Genomic DNA, 21,099 nt, shown 5'->3' with positions numbered 1-21,099 from the left:
CTCGTCTATTCTATCGTATTTAAAGGTCATAGGGGGTTCATTTTTAGATCTTAGATCCCCAAACCCATTAGGATTAATATTAGTCATTGCATTCACTAACCTAATGCATAGAATCAAGAAAAACCCTAATATAAAAACACTCTTCATGGAAGGAATTTGAACAAGTCAATGTTTTTCAAGATTTGTTTGATACCCGATTACGGATTATTAATCAAGAACAAGACATAGGACTGGGGAAACGAGTAAATGGTGGATTGGGGAAACGAATTGTGATATCCCCAAATTTCACAGCCAGAAAAGACCGATTTGCTTATGTTTTAATTTTAAAATCAGAGTAATCGTTTAAAGAAAACTGTTGCGGAATTTGTTCCCAAAAACAAAAATATGATAACCATTTATCAAAACATTTCTCAAAGATAATGTATTTTCATTAAATAATAAAACCTCGGGATGTCATGTTCGATACAGACCAAAAACATAAACAATATAAAATAAACCTTACAACAGTTATTTATAACTACTGATCTATAATCCAAAATCTCTCGTCAAGTCCACCAACTTATACCCTTGTGTCATTACCTGTAATGCAAAGAAAACTGAGTAGGTCAGGCTTTGGAGCCTAGTGAGCATATTGGGTTTTCAACCCACAATAATACATTTATTATATTCAATTATCAAACTATCAATCCAAATACCCATCCCCATATCTCCTTTATTTTCTCAAGGGTTTACCCTAAGAATCCACTATCGTTCATTCATTCATTCCTAAGGATTTACCTAAGGAATTGGCACAAGGTCCATTTGCTACCACGGTTTATACAACAAGCACTACGTCACATAGTCACCAAGGTTTATACAATTGGCACTACGTCTCATAGTCACCAAGGTTTACACAATAGGCACTACGTCTCATAGTCACCTAGGTTTATACAACAGGCACGAAGTCACATCGTCACCAAGGTTTATCAAATAGGCACGAAGTCGCATCGTCACCAAAGCTTTACTTAATAGGCACGAAGTCGCATCGTCACCAAGGCTTTACTTAATAGGCACGAAGTCGCATCGTCACCAAGGCTTTACTTAATAGGCACGAAGTCGCATCGTCACCAACTATTCTATCTACCAAACATTTTTGTAGATATAAATACAAGCACAATTTAAATCATTTAAGACCCGTATAAAAACATCAATTCCAAGCCCATCTCAAATAGACAATTAATATATAACACATAGCACGTATTTCGTAGCTAATAATTTATATTTATGTGTTAGAAGAAAGTAACTATACAGTCACTTGATCAGAAGATGATCGGACAACACTACGGCTTGTAAAAGTAGTATTCTTCGGTAGATCTGGAAGATCTTCACAAAAACCGGGCTCCTCGCGGGCAGAGCTTCGGATCGGGAATTTCACTTCTCGGGATCTTCGGGGCCTCGGGGCTTGCTTCAGGGCTCGGGAATGATACCGGGGCTTCGGGATATTTGTTGCATGAAAAACGATGCAAAAACGCGAGAGAAAGAAGATAAATGAGCAAATGAATCGGCTGCACTCGACTCCCTTTTATAGGGTCTGGATTCACGATTTACGTTGGGCGTAACCTGGATAAGCTCGATGACTTCCCCCTTGGATTATATCGAAAATTTATATTTAAATTTAATTTCGAAAATATTTAATAAACTTCAAAAATTCATATCTTCCTCATACGAACTCCGTTTTCGACGTTCTTTATATCCCCGCGTAGGTGAGACTACGCTCTACAACTTTCGTTTAGACTCCGTCGGCTAATTTTGAATTTATTTTTTATTATTTACTTTTAGTGGGTCGGGACAGGAAAACTCCGTTATAAATTCATAACTTCTTCATCTGACGTCCGTTTTCGCCTATCTTTTTATCGTTTCACTACAATTAATGAGATCTTCGATTCTCGTTTAGATTGTTTCGGCTAAAAACCGTTCGGTCTCAAATCAAGTATTCGGGTTGCATACTGCTAAGTCAAAACTTAGAAAAATCATAATTTCCTCATACGAAATCAGATTTGGACGTTCTTTTTATGCATGCTCACGGTTTAACGTATTCTACGAATTTCATTTAGATTGCTAAGGCTAAATATTTCTCTAAAGTAAATTCACTTTTTACGTCGCGTTGTGTCGTGCCAGTTCTATCGCGAAACTTCGACAGGTCATAACTTCTTCGTCATAACTCGGATTTCGGCGTTATTTATATGTACGGAATCCTTGTAACATATACTATAACTTAGTTAAGATTATTCATTCTAAATATTCTTCTATCAAAAATTCATTTTTGACGCTTATCGTCTATAAATTGACTAGCCCTGATCTACGGGCGTTACAATTATCTCCCCCTTAGGATGATTACATCCCGGAATCATCAACGAAACAATCCTTACATTAAATTTCCATCTTTATTATTAACCGTGATGCTCAATCTTTCATCTGCTTTTCATACTTTGTTGGACTTTCAATCGTAACCTTCAAGTTACAAAATAAATCCTTATTGTGGACTCTTTCTTCTTCTTAGGATAAATACATTCATTTATCTATTGTAACTAACCGATGGGTCGTATCCCGATGACCTCTCATCGTAGTCGGACTCAATTGATATGACCGCTAGGGTCGGAATAACAACCATCTTACTAGTCATTATCGAAACAATGGTAATGACATACTTGAATAAAACGGAATCAATTACTAGCTTCTTGGTAACCTTGCGACTTCCCATGATCCAAGCATGAGTCATGTGCTTCCGGTAGTATAAATATCTACTACCATTCACACCTACTCATACTCGTCCCAAGTATTGTATAATTCTTATTAAAATTGGTAGAAATTTTGTTTGAACAAATTGAAAAAAAATGGTCAAATGGTAAAAAAAAAAAAAAAAACTATCACCATCACTTTCTCCTTCTTCTCTCTTATCACTGGTGAACCGATGAGGCATCTTGGCAAGCCCTCTTGGCGTATACCAAAGATGGTATTTGGCGACCCATAACGCGTCTAGAGAGGGACTCGATGCATCTCATAGACTTAAGGTTTGAACTATAAAAATCCAAGTAGAGGAACCATATATATATATATATATATATATATATATATATATATATATATATATATATATAAAAGAAATCCTACTATTTCTATAAATAGATCCAATAAAATAATAATATTTTTTTAAGACGTTCAACTCTCTAAGCGTAATGTACAACTAATCATGAATAAAATAATATTAAATTTTAATCTGATTACCTTTGCAATCTTATCTCTTCCAAAAATTTGACCAGAGCTCTTATCCAATTAAAATAAAACAAATAATCCATTATATATGCCCTTTTATTTGTAATTTTTTTAAGTTTTATTTATTATTTATGCCCTCTAATCGAAATTGACCAGTCAGTTGTAAAATCAAATACTTTGTTTAATATTAAGAAAAAATATATATGTATGATTTATGACTAATAGAAAATTAGTATTTCATTTGTTATTCATGTTCCATGAAATATGGTTGTATTAATTTTTTTATTTTTTCGGTTTGAAACTTTAGATAGTAAAGTGAATAATAGGATATATCCGTTTAGACTTATCTGTATCAAGCAAACCGGGTTGTTAAGATTAACTTTGATTCTCCATTTTATTAACTTTATCAATACCAATAAAGGTATAAGCAAGTCACTTTGTATGGATGTGTCTTGATTTCTAAAATGAAGGACTATAAACGTACACTACACACCAAAATATTTATTTTCTTTTGTATTGCGAGGGTTACATTTATTTGTTGCCGTAAAACCGATCAATAACAATATGCATATGTTTTGTTCTAACATGTTTCCGTATAGAACTTATTGACGAATGAGAAATTATTTTTCTCCGCCGCTTTGCGTGGGTCTACGGCTAATATATATATATATATATATATATATATATATATATATATATATATATATATATATATATATATATATAATGTATGATTTTTTTTATAGTTATTGCCCAACTTTTTTTATGGATAATTAAAAATTAATCAAAATTATAAATATAGTCTATAAACTCTTTCTAACTTTACTTATATGAGTATTATACTACTTATTTTTACTGTACATTCTTTGTATTACTTAAAAAACATTCAACTTATAAGTATAAATTATGAATATTATTTTATATTAAAATAATATTGTTGTATATATTTATCTACATATAAACGAAAATTATTAGTGTGAGAGTGAGTGATGTGTTGGCATGTGAGTGGCTGGCATATCGGTGATGTGAGGTCACATTAGAATTTTGTTATCGGAAATTTCTTTTAAACTTTTACTCTGTCTTGTAGTTAGTCTAACAAGTAGCAAGATCCGTTTCCAAAATAAACCTTACTTTCTTCTTGTTAATTATGGAAACAGCTCGGCCAGCTGATCTTTTGATTTCCATCTTACCCAGTGTTTGTATATTATGGTTAATGCTGTTGTTATTGCTGCTGTTCTATCCCTTGCTCGAACCTACTTTTTTCTACGGAGAGGTGTGTCGTTGGTTCCGGAAAATGGTTCAGCCTAAAATCAATATGATGAACAAGGACGATTTCTTCCTCTTTCATGTAAGTCTAAGTATCATCTCTTTGCCATGATTCCTTCATTATTTTTTTATTGAACAGCTCGACAAACTTAGTTGTGATTACATGTATAATAAATACGATATAAACGTAATTTTTTCGTTGTTTACAGAAGTTATACATCGCCTGGTCACAAGATCCATGGGAACGCGATGCATTTTACATAAGAGAAGCATTCTTAGCTGGGCCTACATCATATAACGTCATCATGGAAATCACATGCACAAGATCATCATATGAGCTAGTGGCAATTAAAAAGGCTTATCACTCCCTATTTAAAACTAACCTCGATGAAGATGTTGCTCGTTATATCACCAGCGCTGAAATCGAACACAAGGTAGTTAAACATAAACCTGCCTAAACTTTAGATCATACGGTGTTATTCGTCTATTCCGTTGATTATTAGTTGTGCATGTGGTGTTCTAAACAATAAACAGCTTCTCACTGCATTGGTGCGTGGGTATCGTGACGAAGGCTCTGTCGTTAACGAAAAGCATGCCAATTCTGATGCCTTAACAATCTACTCTGTCCTGAGTGTCCCTGAGAACCCTCTTTTGGATGACTACGTCGTGATGATTCTAGCATCTAGGAGCATTCTCCACATCAAGTCTGTGCTCCGGCATTACCAAGAAACAACTGGAAGTTCCCTTTATGACGTAAGCTTAATTGCAATGAAGCTAGGATTCCATATTTTCGTGCTCTGTAATCATGACGTATGTATGTATCCACGTGTTTCATCATCCTTCCATTTTCTAGGAACTTGGGACAACTTACCCGATCATGAAGGACACGTTACAATGCCTGTGTTCACCGTCTAGTTACTTTTGCAAGGTTTGATATCAACCCTCATGTATCATTAAGAATTGAAAAATTAAAAACAATGGTTTTAGGATAAACACTATAGTGTATCATATAATTTATCGATATGATTATGGTTGTTGTATATATATAGGTCATAGAAGCGGCCATGCAAGTACCAGGAGAAGCAAATGAGACCAGAAAAGAAGATCTAGCTCGTGTGATTGTGACCCGGGCAGACGTTGATATGAAGAATATCAAACAAGAGTTTTACCGCAAGAATGGGGTTACTCTGTCTCAAAGAATCTTTCGTACAGGCAGCAGGAACTATATCGAGTTTCTGTCTATGTTGATCACAATGGAGGAGGACACGGAGATCGAGAGCGTGTCAAATTAGCTTAGAACTAGTTTCCTTCAGTTTGACTCTATGATAATATGATATTATGTATGACTTGTTAATATTTTGCTAGTACCTATATTTTTATGGATTCGCATCAAACCGAAAGCTACCTTAATGTTCTTGGGGTTTTTGAAGCAATGGAAATACAAGTTATTTAGCTTTCTTTTGTTACCATGCAATCTATTTTGTTATTTATAGAAATATATGAACATGGTGATAGTAATTATGGTTTCTTGGAAAATAGATATAGGACGACGGAATCATTAACCTACATCAAGACTGTCAAGTGTCAACCATCTTTCAATTAAAAAGTGACCCTACAGTTATAGCTTACAGAAAAAAAGATATGAAATGAACTTCCCACTGTTCGAATTGTATGAGATTTATTATTTCTTAAAATTTGGTTAGGAGTACTCTATAGGTTCGGAATATATTTTTTTTTTTCGATAATGACTTGAAAGGGTAACGGACTTTCGACTTTTTTCATATTTAGTTACTAAACTTTTTTTCGTTATCTATTTGCCATTGAACTATTGAAACTGTTCACATTTTACCCTTATGACCGGCTGTTACCGGTCATAAGAAACTGTTCACATTTTACCCTTATGACCGGCTGTTACCGGTCATAAGGGTAAAATGTGAACAGTTTCAATAGTTTAGTGACAAATAGATAACGAAAAAAAGTTTAGTGACTAAATATGAACAAAATCGAAAGTTCGTTTCCCTCTAAAAAGTTCAATGCTAAATGTAAACAAACTTCCTATTGTACTATGTTTTAGCAAATTATTTATTTTTGTTTAACTGTAGCAACATTTGTTCATGAAGAAATCTATGAAATAAAAAAACAAAATGTAACATCCGGATTTCCAGGTATCATAATTTAAGTATTTTTCTTTTGAGTTAAGAAGAGAGACTCGACGATTTGACGTCTCAACTCGCCAAGTAAGGACGCGACTGATGACTCGGATTAATGAATGGATTCGACGAGTCCACGCTGTTGGCAGAAACCCTAAATCTTTGGGCCCGAGCCATATTTAAAGGCACATATGGCCTTCAATTGCGACTACCTTTCCCATAAGTGAGAACCTTAACGAGCTTGAGTGTGTAGAGTGAGAGGAAGAGCTATCTTGAGCTTTTTGGTGTGATTTTGCAAGAAAGGAGAAGAGTTCCAGCAAGAGGGACCAAGGAAGGTTATTGTTCTGAGTTATTCAAGCAAGGAGCTTCATTCTGAGGTACAAAAATGAACCTCTTTCCTTCCCTATTGTGTAGATTCCATTTTGGGTTAGGGCGTGAATCACTTCATCTTTGGGGTTTTGAATGCCTCAAACCCCTCTTGCAAGTTTGTGTTATAGATCTGAACCCTTCTAGGTCCAGAGAGCCGAGAATATGAAGCTTTAGTAGAGTAAACCTTGGGGTTTGAAGTTAGGAATCTGGACCCATCTAGGTCCAGAGAGCCGAGAATATGAAGCTTTAGTAGAGTAAACCTTGGGGTTTGAAGTTAGGAAGCATTTATGGGATTTTTATGGTATATATAGTTACTTTCATCTTACACATACATATGAAATATTTTATATAAATTACGTGTTATGTGTGCATATTATTTGAATACTTGTTGTCTATGTTGGATGAACGATTTTATACATGTTTTAAAAGATTTAAACGGTATATTTATTTTATATCTACAAATATGTTGCGGATGAAACATAAGTAGATGAAATAGTTAGTATGTGATGAAATAAAATGATGAGAGATAGGTGATGATAGAAAGGTGATGATAATTAGGTAAATAGATGATGATGAATAGGTGATGTAGGATGAAAGGAGATACCATAACCTTAACCGGCAATGTGGCGATGTAATCATTTACCAGAGTATAAATGGCGACCACGGACTATTCTAGACAACCCAGTGGAAACACCAGCAGACCCATAACCTGTAGGTGATGAATTACGAGTTCAGACGATGTTGTAACTACGTATTCATGCGATGATACTCTAACCCCTTACTATGAATTACGAGTTCAGACGATGCTGTAACTACGTATTCATGGGATGTCACAAATTCCGCATGCCAAACCTATGGTCATAACTCACATCAGTGAGAATGGTTCATTTTTTTTGTAAAACATAAATCATATTGGAAATTTTGATTTTTTATTTTGGAAAATGTCAAACCATTGGTTTTTTATTTCGGTTTCGATTTTTTGTTTTTTTAAATATATTTTCAAGGGTTTTTTTATTATTTCATAGATTTCTTTATCAACAAATGTTGCTACAATTTAACAAAAATAAATAATTTGCTAAAACATAATACAATAGAAAGTTTGTTCACATTTACTCATTGAACATTTTTGAGGGAAACGAACTTTCGATTTTGTTCATATTTAGTCACTAAACTTTTTTTGGTTATCTATTTGCCACTAAACTATTGAAACTGTTCACATTTTACCCTTATGACCGGTAACAGCCGGTCATAAGGGTAAAATGTGAACAGTTTCAATAGTTCAATGGCAAATAGATAACGAAAAAAAGTTTAGTGACTAAATGTGAAAAAAAGTCGAAAGTTCGTTACCCTTTCAAGTCATTATCCCTATTTTTTAGTATACAGTAAAACTTAAAAACCTTAATTACATGTTTATTAAAACTCTATAGTATTTTCATTTGGCTAAATGACTTTAAAAAGGTAATTAAGTTTCGGTTAGTATTTCCTGATGAACTTAAGATTTCGTTAAAAAACTAGCATCTAAATTGACCTTTTCTTCTTCTATTCCACTATGGTAACTAGTTCTGCGGGTTAAATGATATCCGGAAAGGGTTCTACTAATTGGACCCCAGATTTCAGATTTTTTTAGAGTACCCTTTATTAATGATTTTTAAACATAAATTTCCGTGCATCTATAATATTAATAGCTTTTATGATTACTAAAAGTTATTTTTTTTTTTGAAACTCGTACTTATCATTTAATTCTATAAATTTTTTATTTATTATATATATTTTTTTATAATCAAATAATAATACATGTCAACGTTTTCTATATATTTTAATATTTTCTATATTTTAATATTTATATAAACCAAAAAATAAAAATAAAATGGTATTAAATATTTAAATGAAAACTAAGTATTATTATTATATCGTATTTGAAGTCACTTATTATTATGTTTTCATATAAAAATGATTTTAATAAATTGCACTAAAAAACCGAAATTAAATTAAATTTTTTTGTTTAAAATATTTTATTTTATATATTTGAAAAAAAAATATATATTTTTATTTTAATACTTTTTTATAAAAGTAATATTTTTTTCTATAAACAAATCTTTATAATGAGCCATTTTATTATGTAATGATTAGTTTTATTTAAAGTAAAATATAAAATAATCATAAGGGTCTAATATTATGTAATGATAATTAATAAAAAGATAATTATTTGGTAATGATCAGGTTATTTTAGGAAAAAAGTTAAAGTAATTATTAAGGGGCCCTTTAAGAAAATAAAAATGGTCCAAATAGCTGAAGTCATCCGAAAAAAAATTCTAACACTTACGTGGCTTTTAAGCCTATTATGGGGTAAGTGGGTTCATCCTCCATTTTGTATGCTTTTGGAGTCAAACAAACTTTGTCCCCCCCCCCCTCCCCCACCCTAAAAGCAATTAGAGTATTATCGGGGACAAACGGTGCACATACAACCCTAATAGTATAAGCAGCGACACGCCGTCACTAAAAGACCGCCACTGATGCTTTGCCGCTGATAATCAAAATGTCGCCATTAATGCTTATATGTCCCCGCTAAATGGGTGTCCCCGCTAATAACTGACTGTCGTCACTAAAGACATCGCCGATATTTGTATTTTTTTATATTTTATCATTATTTCACATTAAAATTGAAAAAAACTATATAAAATATATAAAAATTGTTATGATATTAATTGAGTTAATCCTACATCATTCCATTCCAAAATATTAATCCAACATCCGTTTAAAATACTCATTCAATAAAATATAAACATTTACATGAAAATACAAATTAACCATTTACGTATTATTGTTCGATTGCAGGACTACTAAATACCTCTGACGATCAGTATTAGCCTTACGAAATGCTTCGATTCAAGTGATGTCCTATTTAACATTAAAAATTAGATTAATTATAATTTAAATAAACAATTAAATATATCATAGCTTACTTCTTTGAAACATGCATTGATATACGAACACGATCCCCCTCTGTGGTGGTGGTGGCGGTATTCCGGCCAACAATAACTTTTCCGGTCAAATTCTATCAGAAATCAACCAAATTCGGCCAACATCAAAATTTCAAGCATAAAACAACAAAATCAGTGGGAATCGACAAAAAGAAAGTGAAATTGAGCCAAAAGGAGAAGAAATTGTACATGTGGTCGCCAGTAGTACACTTCCCGTCGCCGGCAAAGTTGGCCCTCGACGGAATAGAATGAATAGGAGTAAAATCTGACGGAGCAGACGGAGGGAAGTCGCAAATTGGCGGTGGAATTGTTGGGAATCGACAGAAATCAAATGAAGGCAGAAGAGGAAAAGTTTATGTCGTGTATATCCCGTCAATGCATTAGCGGCGATGGGTATTAGCAGCAAAAAGCGTCGCCGCTATTGCATTAACAACGATAGGCATAGCCGCTAAAAGCGTCGCCGCTATTGCGATGCACGACTTCATCTATCAGTCGTTGGATTGGGAACAAAATTGACGGTGGGGGTTTAATATGGTGTATTGACACGGATCAAGGGTTAATAAGTATTAGCGGTGACGCCCTGCTTGAGCGGCGATATACAACTCGAAACTGTATGTCGCCGCTAATGGTCAGCGTCCCCGCTAATATGTGTTATTCTTATGGTGCCTAACAATAAAGATTCAAGAAAACAAAAACCAAATTGCGTAAGTCTAAGATTTTGGAAACCCACAACTAGAAAAAGGGGGTAAGTTGCTACAAAAAATACCTACAAAGTTTCTCCGTAGGAAAATACCTACGGAATAGCGACATATTTCCTACAAAATAAAGTTGTCCTAATTTAATAACGGATTACCTACCGAATAGCTAGAAAAAATAAGTTTGTAGTAATTATGTAGGTAGTTTGCTATAGAATACCTATGGAAACGGGAAAAACAATATTATTTCAAATTTTGTAGGTATTCTGTAGGTAATTTACTACTGAATACTTACAGAAAAGAAAATTTTCAAATTTTATAGGTAATCTGTTGTAAACATTTTTATTTCCCTCCTTATTCTTTTGTAACATCCCAATTTTCAAGACCAAAAATTTCATTTTGATATAACGATTTATAAAAGCAATTATAAGAAAATGTCATCAAGTCACTTCATTTCATAAAACCATAGTCATATGTCTCAAAACCATATAAAAAAATAGTAACAATATCATAGTACAATCCCAAGAATCTCATAATACGGAAATCATGTGTGTGTGATGCGCTACTACCGTGTCGACTCCTTCCCCTTCAATGAAGAGGTACCTGAAAACAAAAATGAAAATTGTAAGCATAGTAAGTTCCCCCATCATACCACATAACATACATAACACATACTGTCTAACATATCTGAGTACTAGCTACCCCTTCGGTCCTGTCGACCGGTACCTTGCCTAGCATATCAGGGTGTTGACCTACCTTTCGGTCCTATCGACCGATACCTTGCCTAACATATCAGGGTGCTGGCCTACCCGTCGGTCCTGTCGACCGGTACCTTGCCTAGCATATTAGGGTGTTGGCCTACCCTTTCGGTCCTTTCGACCGGTACCGGAGACTATTTCACCCCCTACTCTACCACATAGCATCCTAGTGCATCAACATATAAGTCATATACTGCCTAGCTTATCTGGGTGTTGGCATATCCCTTCTGCCCTATCGACCAGTACTGGGGTCTATCTGTTGGAATAGTGTCTAAGGCTGCAACTATATTAGGCAAGTATTTGACCCGGTTGTGCATGGTCCTTTTGGGTTGCCTTCACCATAGCAACTTGATAGGATGATTTATTAAGAGAGAGTAAATATTATTAGTATATTATGAGAATAATATAAAGAATAATATATTGTTATTTGATTAATACAAGTCAAAGAATTAATTGGAATTAATTTGGTGACTTAAAGAGATTAATTAAATAAAGGGGTATAAACTGTCAATTGTTTGATAGTTAAGCTTTAGACTATAAATCCTTATAGATATATAGTGGACGGATTCTAGAAGCTAGGATAGCTTCAAAATCGTCCAATGACTTATCTATGGAAAGGATTTGGATAGCCTTAAGAGAAGATTATCCAATTAGGGTTTAGGTTGTAACCCTTAAGGAGTCTACAAGTATAAATAGACCCCATGGGCAAGGGAAATCGGCACTTCTTCTAAAGCATAGAAACCCTGGCTGATTTCATCCCTTCTCCTCTCTCCTAAATCATCTTTCTTGCTATTGGTGTTTGTAAGCCATTAGAGGAATGACAACTGTAACTCTAGAAGCTCCAAGACAACAAGGTCAACAAGGAATTCAAAGGTATGATTCTAGATCTGTTTCAATGTTGTTATTTAACCTAATTAGCCATTAGAAGTCTTGGATTCAAAGCATGTTTAATTAGAAAGCCTAGATCCAAGCATTAGGGTTTTGCATGCGCACATAGGAAAGTTCTTATGGCTAAAACCCATCACTATCCAACCCCTCCTATCACATATCACATAACATCAAAGCATACTAGCACATAATCATAACAGATAGCAACATACTAAATATTTATCACTGAGACAATCATCTCTACTATAACTCTTACTAGTGGGCCAACCTTGGTGCCTTAGATCCACTTCTACTGGAAGGTAACTCACATCAATGTCGTGTAGTGTCTGAACTATCCTCGGTGATGGGATCAACTCCTCTCAAATTCCTACACATAACAATCTTCCTTAATTACCCTTTCATACTCATAACCCTTTCAAGGGTCAACTCCGATCAAAGTCAAAGTCAAGGTCCACACCCTGGTCAAAGTCAAACATCTGGTTGACTCAACTCGTCGAGTTGGTCCACCAACTCGTCGAGTTCCATAATCCACAAAATTCTGGAACTTCGATCCTTCTCATTGAGTCTTTCACGAACTCATCATGTTTCCTCCTACATAGTCGGGACTTTTACTCCTAACTCACCGAGTTCTCCTTGAACTCAACGAGTTCTTCTTCATATCAGTCGGGACACTTGCTTTAACCTCACCGAGTTCATCCTTGAACTCGTTGAGTTCTTGATCTTCAAGTCCATAATCACGTCCATCTTGCTGAGTCCTTTTCTAGACTCAACCAGATTGCTCAGAAATAGAAAAAGGTTGGGGAACCATGAACCAACTCGTCGAGTCCCCCAAGGTCAAATTCTATCCAGTCGATTTCAGTTGGGCTTATTGCTTCCAAAGCATAGATCTGACCTCCTAGGGTCGATATAAAACGTAAAGTTACAAACTTTACGTGCGTGCTTGGGCGTTATGAATCTGGAACACCAAAACTAATCCATAAAGGAGTTCTAATGCATGGGAACGACCATAGCTCAATAAAGGTGGAAACTTTAAGCTTCCTGAGCTCAAATGTTCCCAGATCTGAAGTCATCACTCTATTATGCACCCAAATCCCAAAAGTGACTTAGAAATGGCCCAAAAATGACAATATGCAAGACCTAAAGAAGATCTAAGTGATGGAAAACCAAGGTTTAAGCTTTATACCTCAAAAAAGCTGGAAATGCAACCTAAGCTCTGGATCTACTGCCTTCTTCTTGAATCTCCAAGCCTTTCTTTCCTTCTTCAAGCTTCAAATCACTAAAATGGCACAAAATGGCTCAAGAACACTCAAAAGTTGATTAGGGTTTCATGAATAGGGTTTGAAGGTGATGGAGGCTGGAGTGGAGGCCATATAAGGTGTTTAAATAGGGTGCAAACCCTGAAAATTAGGGTTTCACTCTGGCAAACCTACTCATCGAGTCGAAGCTCTTCAACTCGTCGAGTAGGCTTTAAGTCTCGCGTCCAACATATTCAATTCCTACTCGACGAGTTTGGGGCCTCCAACTTATTGAGTCCCTTAACAAATATGAATAATTTTTATTTAAATACGTACCAGGAATCGGGCATTACAAATCTCCCCCGCTTATTTTAGAATTCGTCCTCGAAGTCTGTTGCTGCATCCGGAAAATGCTCGGGATAGTGTTCCCTCATCTCGCCCTCAGGTTCCCAAGTCCATTCTGAGCCCTTGCGGTGCTGCCATTGCACCTTCACCAGCTCAACCCTCCTGTTCCTTAGATCCTTTGACTTCCTGTCAAGGATAGCTACTGGTCGCTCGATTGAGTTCAGGTTGTCCTCCACTTGAATATCCTCTAGAGGTACCACTGCATAGTCATCTACCAAGCACTTCCTCGGCTAGGAGACATGAAAGGTACTGTGAATCTGGCTAAGCTCGGCTGGAAGATCCAACCTATACGCCACCTTGCCCACCCGGGGGTGCAACCCTAAAAGGACCGATGTACCTGGGGCCTAACTTGGCCTACTTCCTGAACCGGATGACACATTTCCAAGGTGACACCTTCAGGAGGACCATATCCCCGACCTAGAACTCCAGGTCCGAACGACGCTTGTCGGCATTACTTTTATACCGACTCTAAGCAGTCTGAAGCCTGCTCCGGACCTGCTAGATCCTCTCTGTCATCTTGAGTACCACTTCGGTACTCCACGTGACCCTTTGTCTAACCTCACCCCAACATATTAGTGCTCTTCACTTCCTCCCATATAACATCTCGAATGGAGGACGGCCAATACTCGTATGGTAGCTATTATTGTAGGAAAACTTTGCCAAGGGAAGGTAGGTATCCCAGCTACCACCGAAGTCTAAAACGCATGCCTGCAACATATCCTCCAAAGTCTGGATGGTCTGATCGCTCTGACCATCCGTCTGTGGGTGAAAAGCGGTGCTAAAGTGCAAACGAGTACCCAAATCGTCGTGAAACTTCTTCCAATATCTGGAAGACTGGAAGTGAACCGGACATCTCGGTCGAAAATCACGAAAACTGGCACTCCGTGACGAGATACTACCTCCCTGATGTAGATGTTGACCAGCTTCTCGGCCGAAATACTCTCCTGGATCGGAATGAAGTGAGCACTCTTGGTCAACCGATCCACGATGATCCAAATCAAATCTATTCCCCGTGCGTTCCTGGGATGATTTGTGATGAAATCCATAGTAATATCTTCCCATTTCCACATAGGGATGTCCAACGATTACGTCTTGTCGTGAGGCCTCTGGTGCTTGGCCTTGACCTTCCTGCAGGTCAGGCATCTCTCAACGTACCAGGCTACATCCCGCTTCATGCAGGGCCACCAATAATCATGACGAAGATCTTTGTACATCTTCGTCGCCCCAGGATGGATAGAAAACCTTGATTTATGCGCCTCATCCATCAAAACCTTCCGTACTCCTCCCCAGTACGAAAACCATACCCTCTCATGCAGGGTCAGCTGCCCCCGACTGTCATAGTCAAACGAGGCCACCTGGCCAACGATCCGCTGACATTTCCAATGCATCTCCTTTATACCCTCAACATGCGCCTCTCAGATCCGCTCCAACACTAGAGTCACTACCGTCATCCTCAAGAAAATATCTCTGATCGGGGTTGCCTTGCGACTAAGCGCATCGACCATAAAGTTGGCCTTCCCCGGTTGGTAGAGGATCTCACAATCATAATCCTTCACCACATCTAGCCACCGACGCTGCCTCATGTTTAGATTCAGTTGATCCATGAGGTACCTGAGACTCTCGTGGTCCGTGTAAATGGTACATGGACCCCATAGAGGTAATGTTGCCAAATCTTGAGGGCGAAAAAAATCGCCCCCACTCCAGATCGTGCGTCGGGTAGTTTGCCTCGTGAGGCTTCAGTTGCCTCGAAGCGTAGCCGATAACATGCCCTCTCTGCATCAATAGCGCACCCAAACCTGAAATGGATGCATTGCAGTACACTACAAAATCCTCCACGCCCTCTGGCAAAGCAAGGATCGGTGCCTCACACAACGTCTGCCTTAATGTCTCAAACGTTACCTACTACTCAGGCCCCCAGCAAAAGACCACAACCTTCTTCGTCAACCGGGTCAAGGGTACGGCTATCTTGGAAAAGTCCTGAATGAATCTCTGGTAATAGCCTGCCAATCCAAGGAAACTCCGAATCTCAGATGGAGACTTCGGAACCTCCCATCTCATCATGGCCTCTACTTTGGTCGGGTCAACCAAAATACCGTTCTGGTTGACAAGGTGCCCAAGAAATTGTACCTCGTGCAACCAGAACTCAAACATGGAGAACTTGGCATACAAGCTCTCCCTCCTCAAGGTATCCAACACCTTTCGCAAGTGCTCCTCCTGATGCTCCTGTGTCTTGGAATAAACCAAGACGTCATCAATGAAAACGATCACAGACCGATCTAGCATCGGTCTGCATACGCGGTTCATGAGGTCCATGAACACGGCAGGAGCATTGGTGAGCCTGAAGGGCATCACCACGAACTCGTAGTGGTCATAGTGAGTCTGAAAAGCAGTCTTTTGTACATCTTCATCTCTGACCTTCATCTGATGGTAGCCTGAACGCAAATCTATCTTGGAAAACCAAGATGCCCCCTGTTGCTGGTCGAAGAGATCATCAATCATCGGGAGTGGGTAACGGTTCTTCAACGTCACCTTGTTCAGATCCCGATAATCTATACACAACCGATGCTACCCGTCCTTCTTCTTTACAAACAAAATTGGGGCTCCCCAGGGTGAACTGCTAGACCTAATGAATCCCTTTTCTAATAGCTCCTGCAACTGTGTAGACAACTCCTGCATCTCAGGAGGAGCCAACCGATATGGTGCCTTGGCTATCGGAGTGCACCAGGGACCAGGTCGATCCTAAACTCTACCTGTCTCTCCGGAGGTATTCCGGGCAACTCCTCTGGAAATACGTATGGGTACTCTCGCACAACTGGCACATCACTCACAGTCGCCTTACCCACTTCTCGGGTATCCATAACGTAGGCGACATACCCTGCGCAACCCTGCTGAAGGTAGCGCCTAGCCCTCGCTGCTGAGCATAAAGCTGGTCCACGTTGTAGCCTCTCGCCCTTAATGACCAGATCTCCCCCACTTAGGGTCCTGACACGTACCATTTGTTGCTCGCAGTCAGTCACATCCCATTAGGGCTTAACCAATCCATGTCTATAATAATCTTGTTCCCACGCAAGGTATGGGAACCAAATCCATGAGGTAACGCTCGTTATACATCCTCAAAACGCAATCTCTGTAAACCTCGGATGCTTGTACTGATTGGTCGTCAGCAATCTCGACCTCTATAGGGCAATCCAACATGCCCGAAGACTCAGGAAACCTCTTGTTAAGTGCAAGAGAGATAAATGATATGGTAGCCCCCGAATCGAATAACACCTTGTAACATCCGGAATTTCAGGTATTATATTTATTCGTTGAATTTCAAGTTTTGTGGGAGAACTCGGCGAGTTGATGCGTAGACTCGCCGAGTAGAGACGCGAATCATTATCCGAGTGGATGGCTGGACTCGGCGAGTCGCCCCAAGGACTCAGCGAGTCCATGCTGTTTAATGAAACCCTAATTCCTCGGGTTTGGGGCCTATTTAAGGGGACTTATGGCCGTCATTTGCGGCTACCAGACCCCAGAGAGAAACCCTAAGTGAGCTAGAGCGTTTGTGAGAGGAAAGGAGTCATTTGTTGATCATTGTTAGTGTTTTTGCAAATAGAAGAGGACCAAGACAAGAGGAGGCTGAAGAGGGTGCTAATCCAGTGATTCCAGGGCTCAGAGACTTCATTTTGAGGTATTCATTCGACCCTTCTTCAGTTTATGGTGTAATTCTTAGAGTTAGGGCTTTTTAGCCCCTTTAGAGAATGGTTATATGGAGTAGTTGGTCCCCTCTCGTGTTGGTGCTGTAGATCTGGACCCAAAGAGGTCCAGAGACCCTTTTCCCTTGAGCTTTATGAGTGTTAATGGGGGTTATGAGCTTTGGATGTCATTTTAGAGGTCATATCTTCAAATAAGGCCTTTGAGCCTTTGCATGAGCACCAACATGTTAGCTTTACGTGATTATAATGCTTTGGGAAGTTGGATCTACGGTTTTGAGGAACGGATCTGATCTCAAGAGGTCAGTTTAGCTTGAGCATGGCATGAACTCGCCGAGTCCAATAGCCGACTCGGCGAGTAGGACGAGGGTTTTCCCGATAATCACATAGTTGGTGACTCACTGAGTTGGGGAAGTGACTCGGTGAGTCAGAGGGAATCTAGAGGACAGAGTGCACGATGGTACTCGCCGAGTCAGGAGCCGTACTCGGCGAGTTGGGTCAGAACATTTCACAGATTGTGATATGTGATGATTTGAAGAGTTGAGGATTGACTCAGTAAGTCGAAGGAGGACTAGGAGAGTGAAGAAAACATGTGGACTCGCCGAGTCACAGTTGTGCACTCGACGAGTTTGGTCAAGGTTGACCGTTGACTTCGTTGACTTTTAGGGTTATTCAATGTTTGGACCTTAGAGTCATCGGAAGGGTAGGATAGTCTTTTACCCTTCCTAGAGGATGTATAGAGAGAGACAGATTAACCTAGCCTTGAGGGTTGTATTAATTAGAGTATTTATTTCATGTGATTAGGCAGGGGCTAGACCAAAGTTACCGAGTCATAGATTTACTGAGATATCCGAGGTGAGTCTTCTCACTATACTTTACCTTAAGTAGGTAATCAGAGTTATATGATACATTGTTTGTATGCTATATATGTGTTACGTGTTGCACTGCATTATTCTATGTGATTTATGTTGTGCATGTTTACAGAGTTAGAACCTGAAGGTTCACAGAGATAGAACCTGAGGGTTCATAGAGTTTGGGTGCACGGACCCACAGAGTTATAGCCTCGAGTGGCTAATATGTGTTATATATGGTATTTTGGGGAACTCACTAAGCTTTGTGCTTACAGTGTTTCGTGTTATGTGTTTTTAGGTACTAGTGAGGATCGTGAAAAGGCGCCAACTTGATCAGTACACACACAGGATTTTTATGTTATGAGATCTTGGGATTGATATATGTTATGAATTGAGTTTTAAACGATGATGCTTTTTGTAAATAATAAATGAATTATGTTTTTATAAAATGCGAAAAATTGTTTTGAAATTTACGGTGTTACACACCTGAACTGGGATACCTTTCACATGGAACGATCCCGTCACCACATTTGGTGCGGCACGCGCCTCTTCGGCAGTCAGCTGGAAGGATCAACTCCTTACCACTGGAGCATCTGTCTTGCCCTGTCAGCCATCTGTGATCCGTAAGGGCGAGGGAGCTGGCGCCGCCACTGGCGCTGCTGGTTCTAGTCTCAGGCAATCGGCCTTTCTATGGCCATTCTGATTGCAATGGTAGTAAATTAGGTCTGATGACTGAAGAGTGGTGGTAGGGGCAGTACAATACCTACCAAAGTTCCCAAGCTTGCCGCACTTATAGCAGCCCGATGATCCCAGTCTACAAACTCCTTCATGGGTCTTGTCGCACTTCCCACAATGGTCCCGACCCTGTTGGCCCTTCGACCTAGTGTCGGATCCCTTGGGTTTCTTTCCTGAAACCCTAATAACATGTCTAGTCCCTGCCTTCCTCTTCCTGAGGTGCTCTATATCAATCCCCCACTCCCTCACCCTCGCGATCATGCCATCTAATGTCGGGCATGTCGAGTAGCTGACATGTTTCCGAATGTTAGCCCTCAACATGTCGTGGTACCGAGTCTTCCTCATCTCTTCATCCCCCACATACTGAGGCACCGTTAAGGCCCTCTCCCTAAACTTGGTGGTAATCTCCGCCACCGACTTAGTAGTCTATCTCATGTCAAGATACTCCCTGGCCAGCTGTTGAAGCTCCATAGCCAGCACTAACTCAGCCCTAAACCTGGCCACAAAATCTGACCAAGTCATAGCCTCAATGGATGGGGCTCCCAGAGAATCACCAACTGACTCCCACCAATCTCTAGCTCTGTCTCTCAAACAACCTGTAGCATACCAGACCTTTGACCCCTCCGGGCAGAAGCTCGTCAACTGTGCAGACTCGTTGTCTGCAATCCATATCCTGGACACAATGGGGTCCTTCACCCCGTGGAAGTCTGGCGCACTACATCCCTGAAGTTATTGAAGGAGGGTGTGCGTGTCCCTGCTTAGCCAGATGCCATGTTGCTCCAGAACTCCCTTAAGTGATCCTCCATCAGCTCGATGATCCCTTCCTTGATCGACACGAAAATCACCGGGGTCGCCTCAAGGATGCCTCTAGTGATCTCAGACACAATGAACTCGCGTAGTCCATCATCAACTGATGAGGACTACTGAGAGCAACCTCAAAGACAAATCAGTTGCACCATCCCCTACTATGGCCGCTCCTGTGTTGGCAATTGGTCAAGGAACAGGAAATACGAGGAAGGCTCCATGTAAGGGCCACCATAAGGGTAAGACCCAAGATGGTTCCTCTTCTAATGGAACCAAAGTTGGTTCGGTCAAACCCTCTTCTGACCCCAAAGAAGCAGAGTTCTATTACTGCCACCAGAAGGGCCACTGGAAATGAAGTTGCCCTAAGTATCTGCAAGACATAAAGGATGGGAAGATTAAGCCTACCTTCACAGGTATGTATTCTATTAAATTTAATAACTCATCATTTGCTACTTCATGGGTTATTGATACAGGGTGTGGTTACCACATTTGTTCTGATTTGCAGGGCCTAAGAAGGAGTAGGTAGATGGAGCATGGGAAGATAAACTTAATTATGGGAAACAGATGATCGTCGCCTGTGACCAGAGTCAGAGTTTATTCTTTAGTGTTGAGTAATGGGTTAGGGTTAGATTTAGAAAATTGTTGTTATTCGCCAGATATGGCAAGAAACATTATTTCATTTCATGGATTGTTTAGACAAGGTTTCAGATATTCTTTTGATAATAGTAATGGTTCTATTAATGTTTATTTGAATGATGTCTTTTATTTCAATACATTACCTTGTAATGGGATTTATGAATATGTGATGGTTGTTGATAATTTAGGAAATGATGTGTTGAATATTGATTCGTCTACTAGCCTAGACAAAGCATGCTTATGGCATTGTCGCCTTGGCCATGTCAATAAGAAACGCATAGCCCAACTCCAAACGGACAGAGTGTTGGAGTCATTCGACCTTAGGGGCGATGACACGTGTGCATCTTGTTTACTTGGGAAGATGACCAAGTCACCCTTT

General features: G+C 39.0%; 1 protein-coding gene across 1 annotated transcript; it reads left to right on the top strand.

Annotated features, from left to right (window-relative positions):
• Nucleotides 1-4,445: 4,445 nt before the first annotated feature.
• Nucleotides 4,446-5,970, top strand: LOC111911833 (annexin D4). Its single transcript, XM_023907577.3, has 5 exons — nt 4,446-4,600; nt 4,728-4,952; nt 5,053-5,271; nt 5,372-5,446; nt 5,568-5,970. Exons 1-5 carry the CDS (start codon nt 4,466-4,468, stop codon nt 5,808-5,810), a joined length of 897 nt encoding a protein of 298 aa, XP_023763345.2. The 5' UTR covers nt 4,446-4,465; the 3' UTR covers nt 5,811-5,970.
• Nucleotides 5,971-21,099: the final 15,129 nt, after the last annotated feature.

The sequence above is a fragment of the Lactuca sativa genome, chromosome 8, assembly GCF_002870075.4.
Source record: "Lactuca sativa cultivar Salinas chromosome 8, Lsat_Salinas_v11, whole genome shotgun sequence".
NCBI lineage: Eukaryota > Viridiplantae > Streptophyta > Magnoliopsida > Asterales > Asteraceae > Lactuca > Lactuca sativa.
Note: the sequence above shows the minus strand (reverse complement) of the source record. Positions and strands in the feature narration are given on the sequence as shown.

What these genes read in the sequence shown, in the direction of transcription:
- LOC111911833 (XM_023907577.3), top strand. Translation starts at nt 4,466, where the DNA reads ATGCTGTTGTTATTGCTGCTGTTCTATCCCTTGCTCGAACCTACTTTT. An exon ending in ACGATTTCTTCCTCTTTCAT is followed by an intron (nt 4,601 to 4,727) that starts GTAAGTCTAAGT and finishes CGTTGTTTACAG; the next exon opens with AAGTTATACATCGCCTGGTC. An exon ending in CGTCTAGTTACTTTTGCAAG is followed by an intron (nt 5,447 to 5,567) that starts GTTTGATATCAA and finishes GTATATATATAG; the next exon opens with GTCATAGAAGCGGCCATGCA.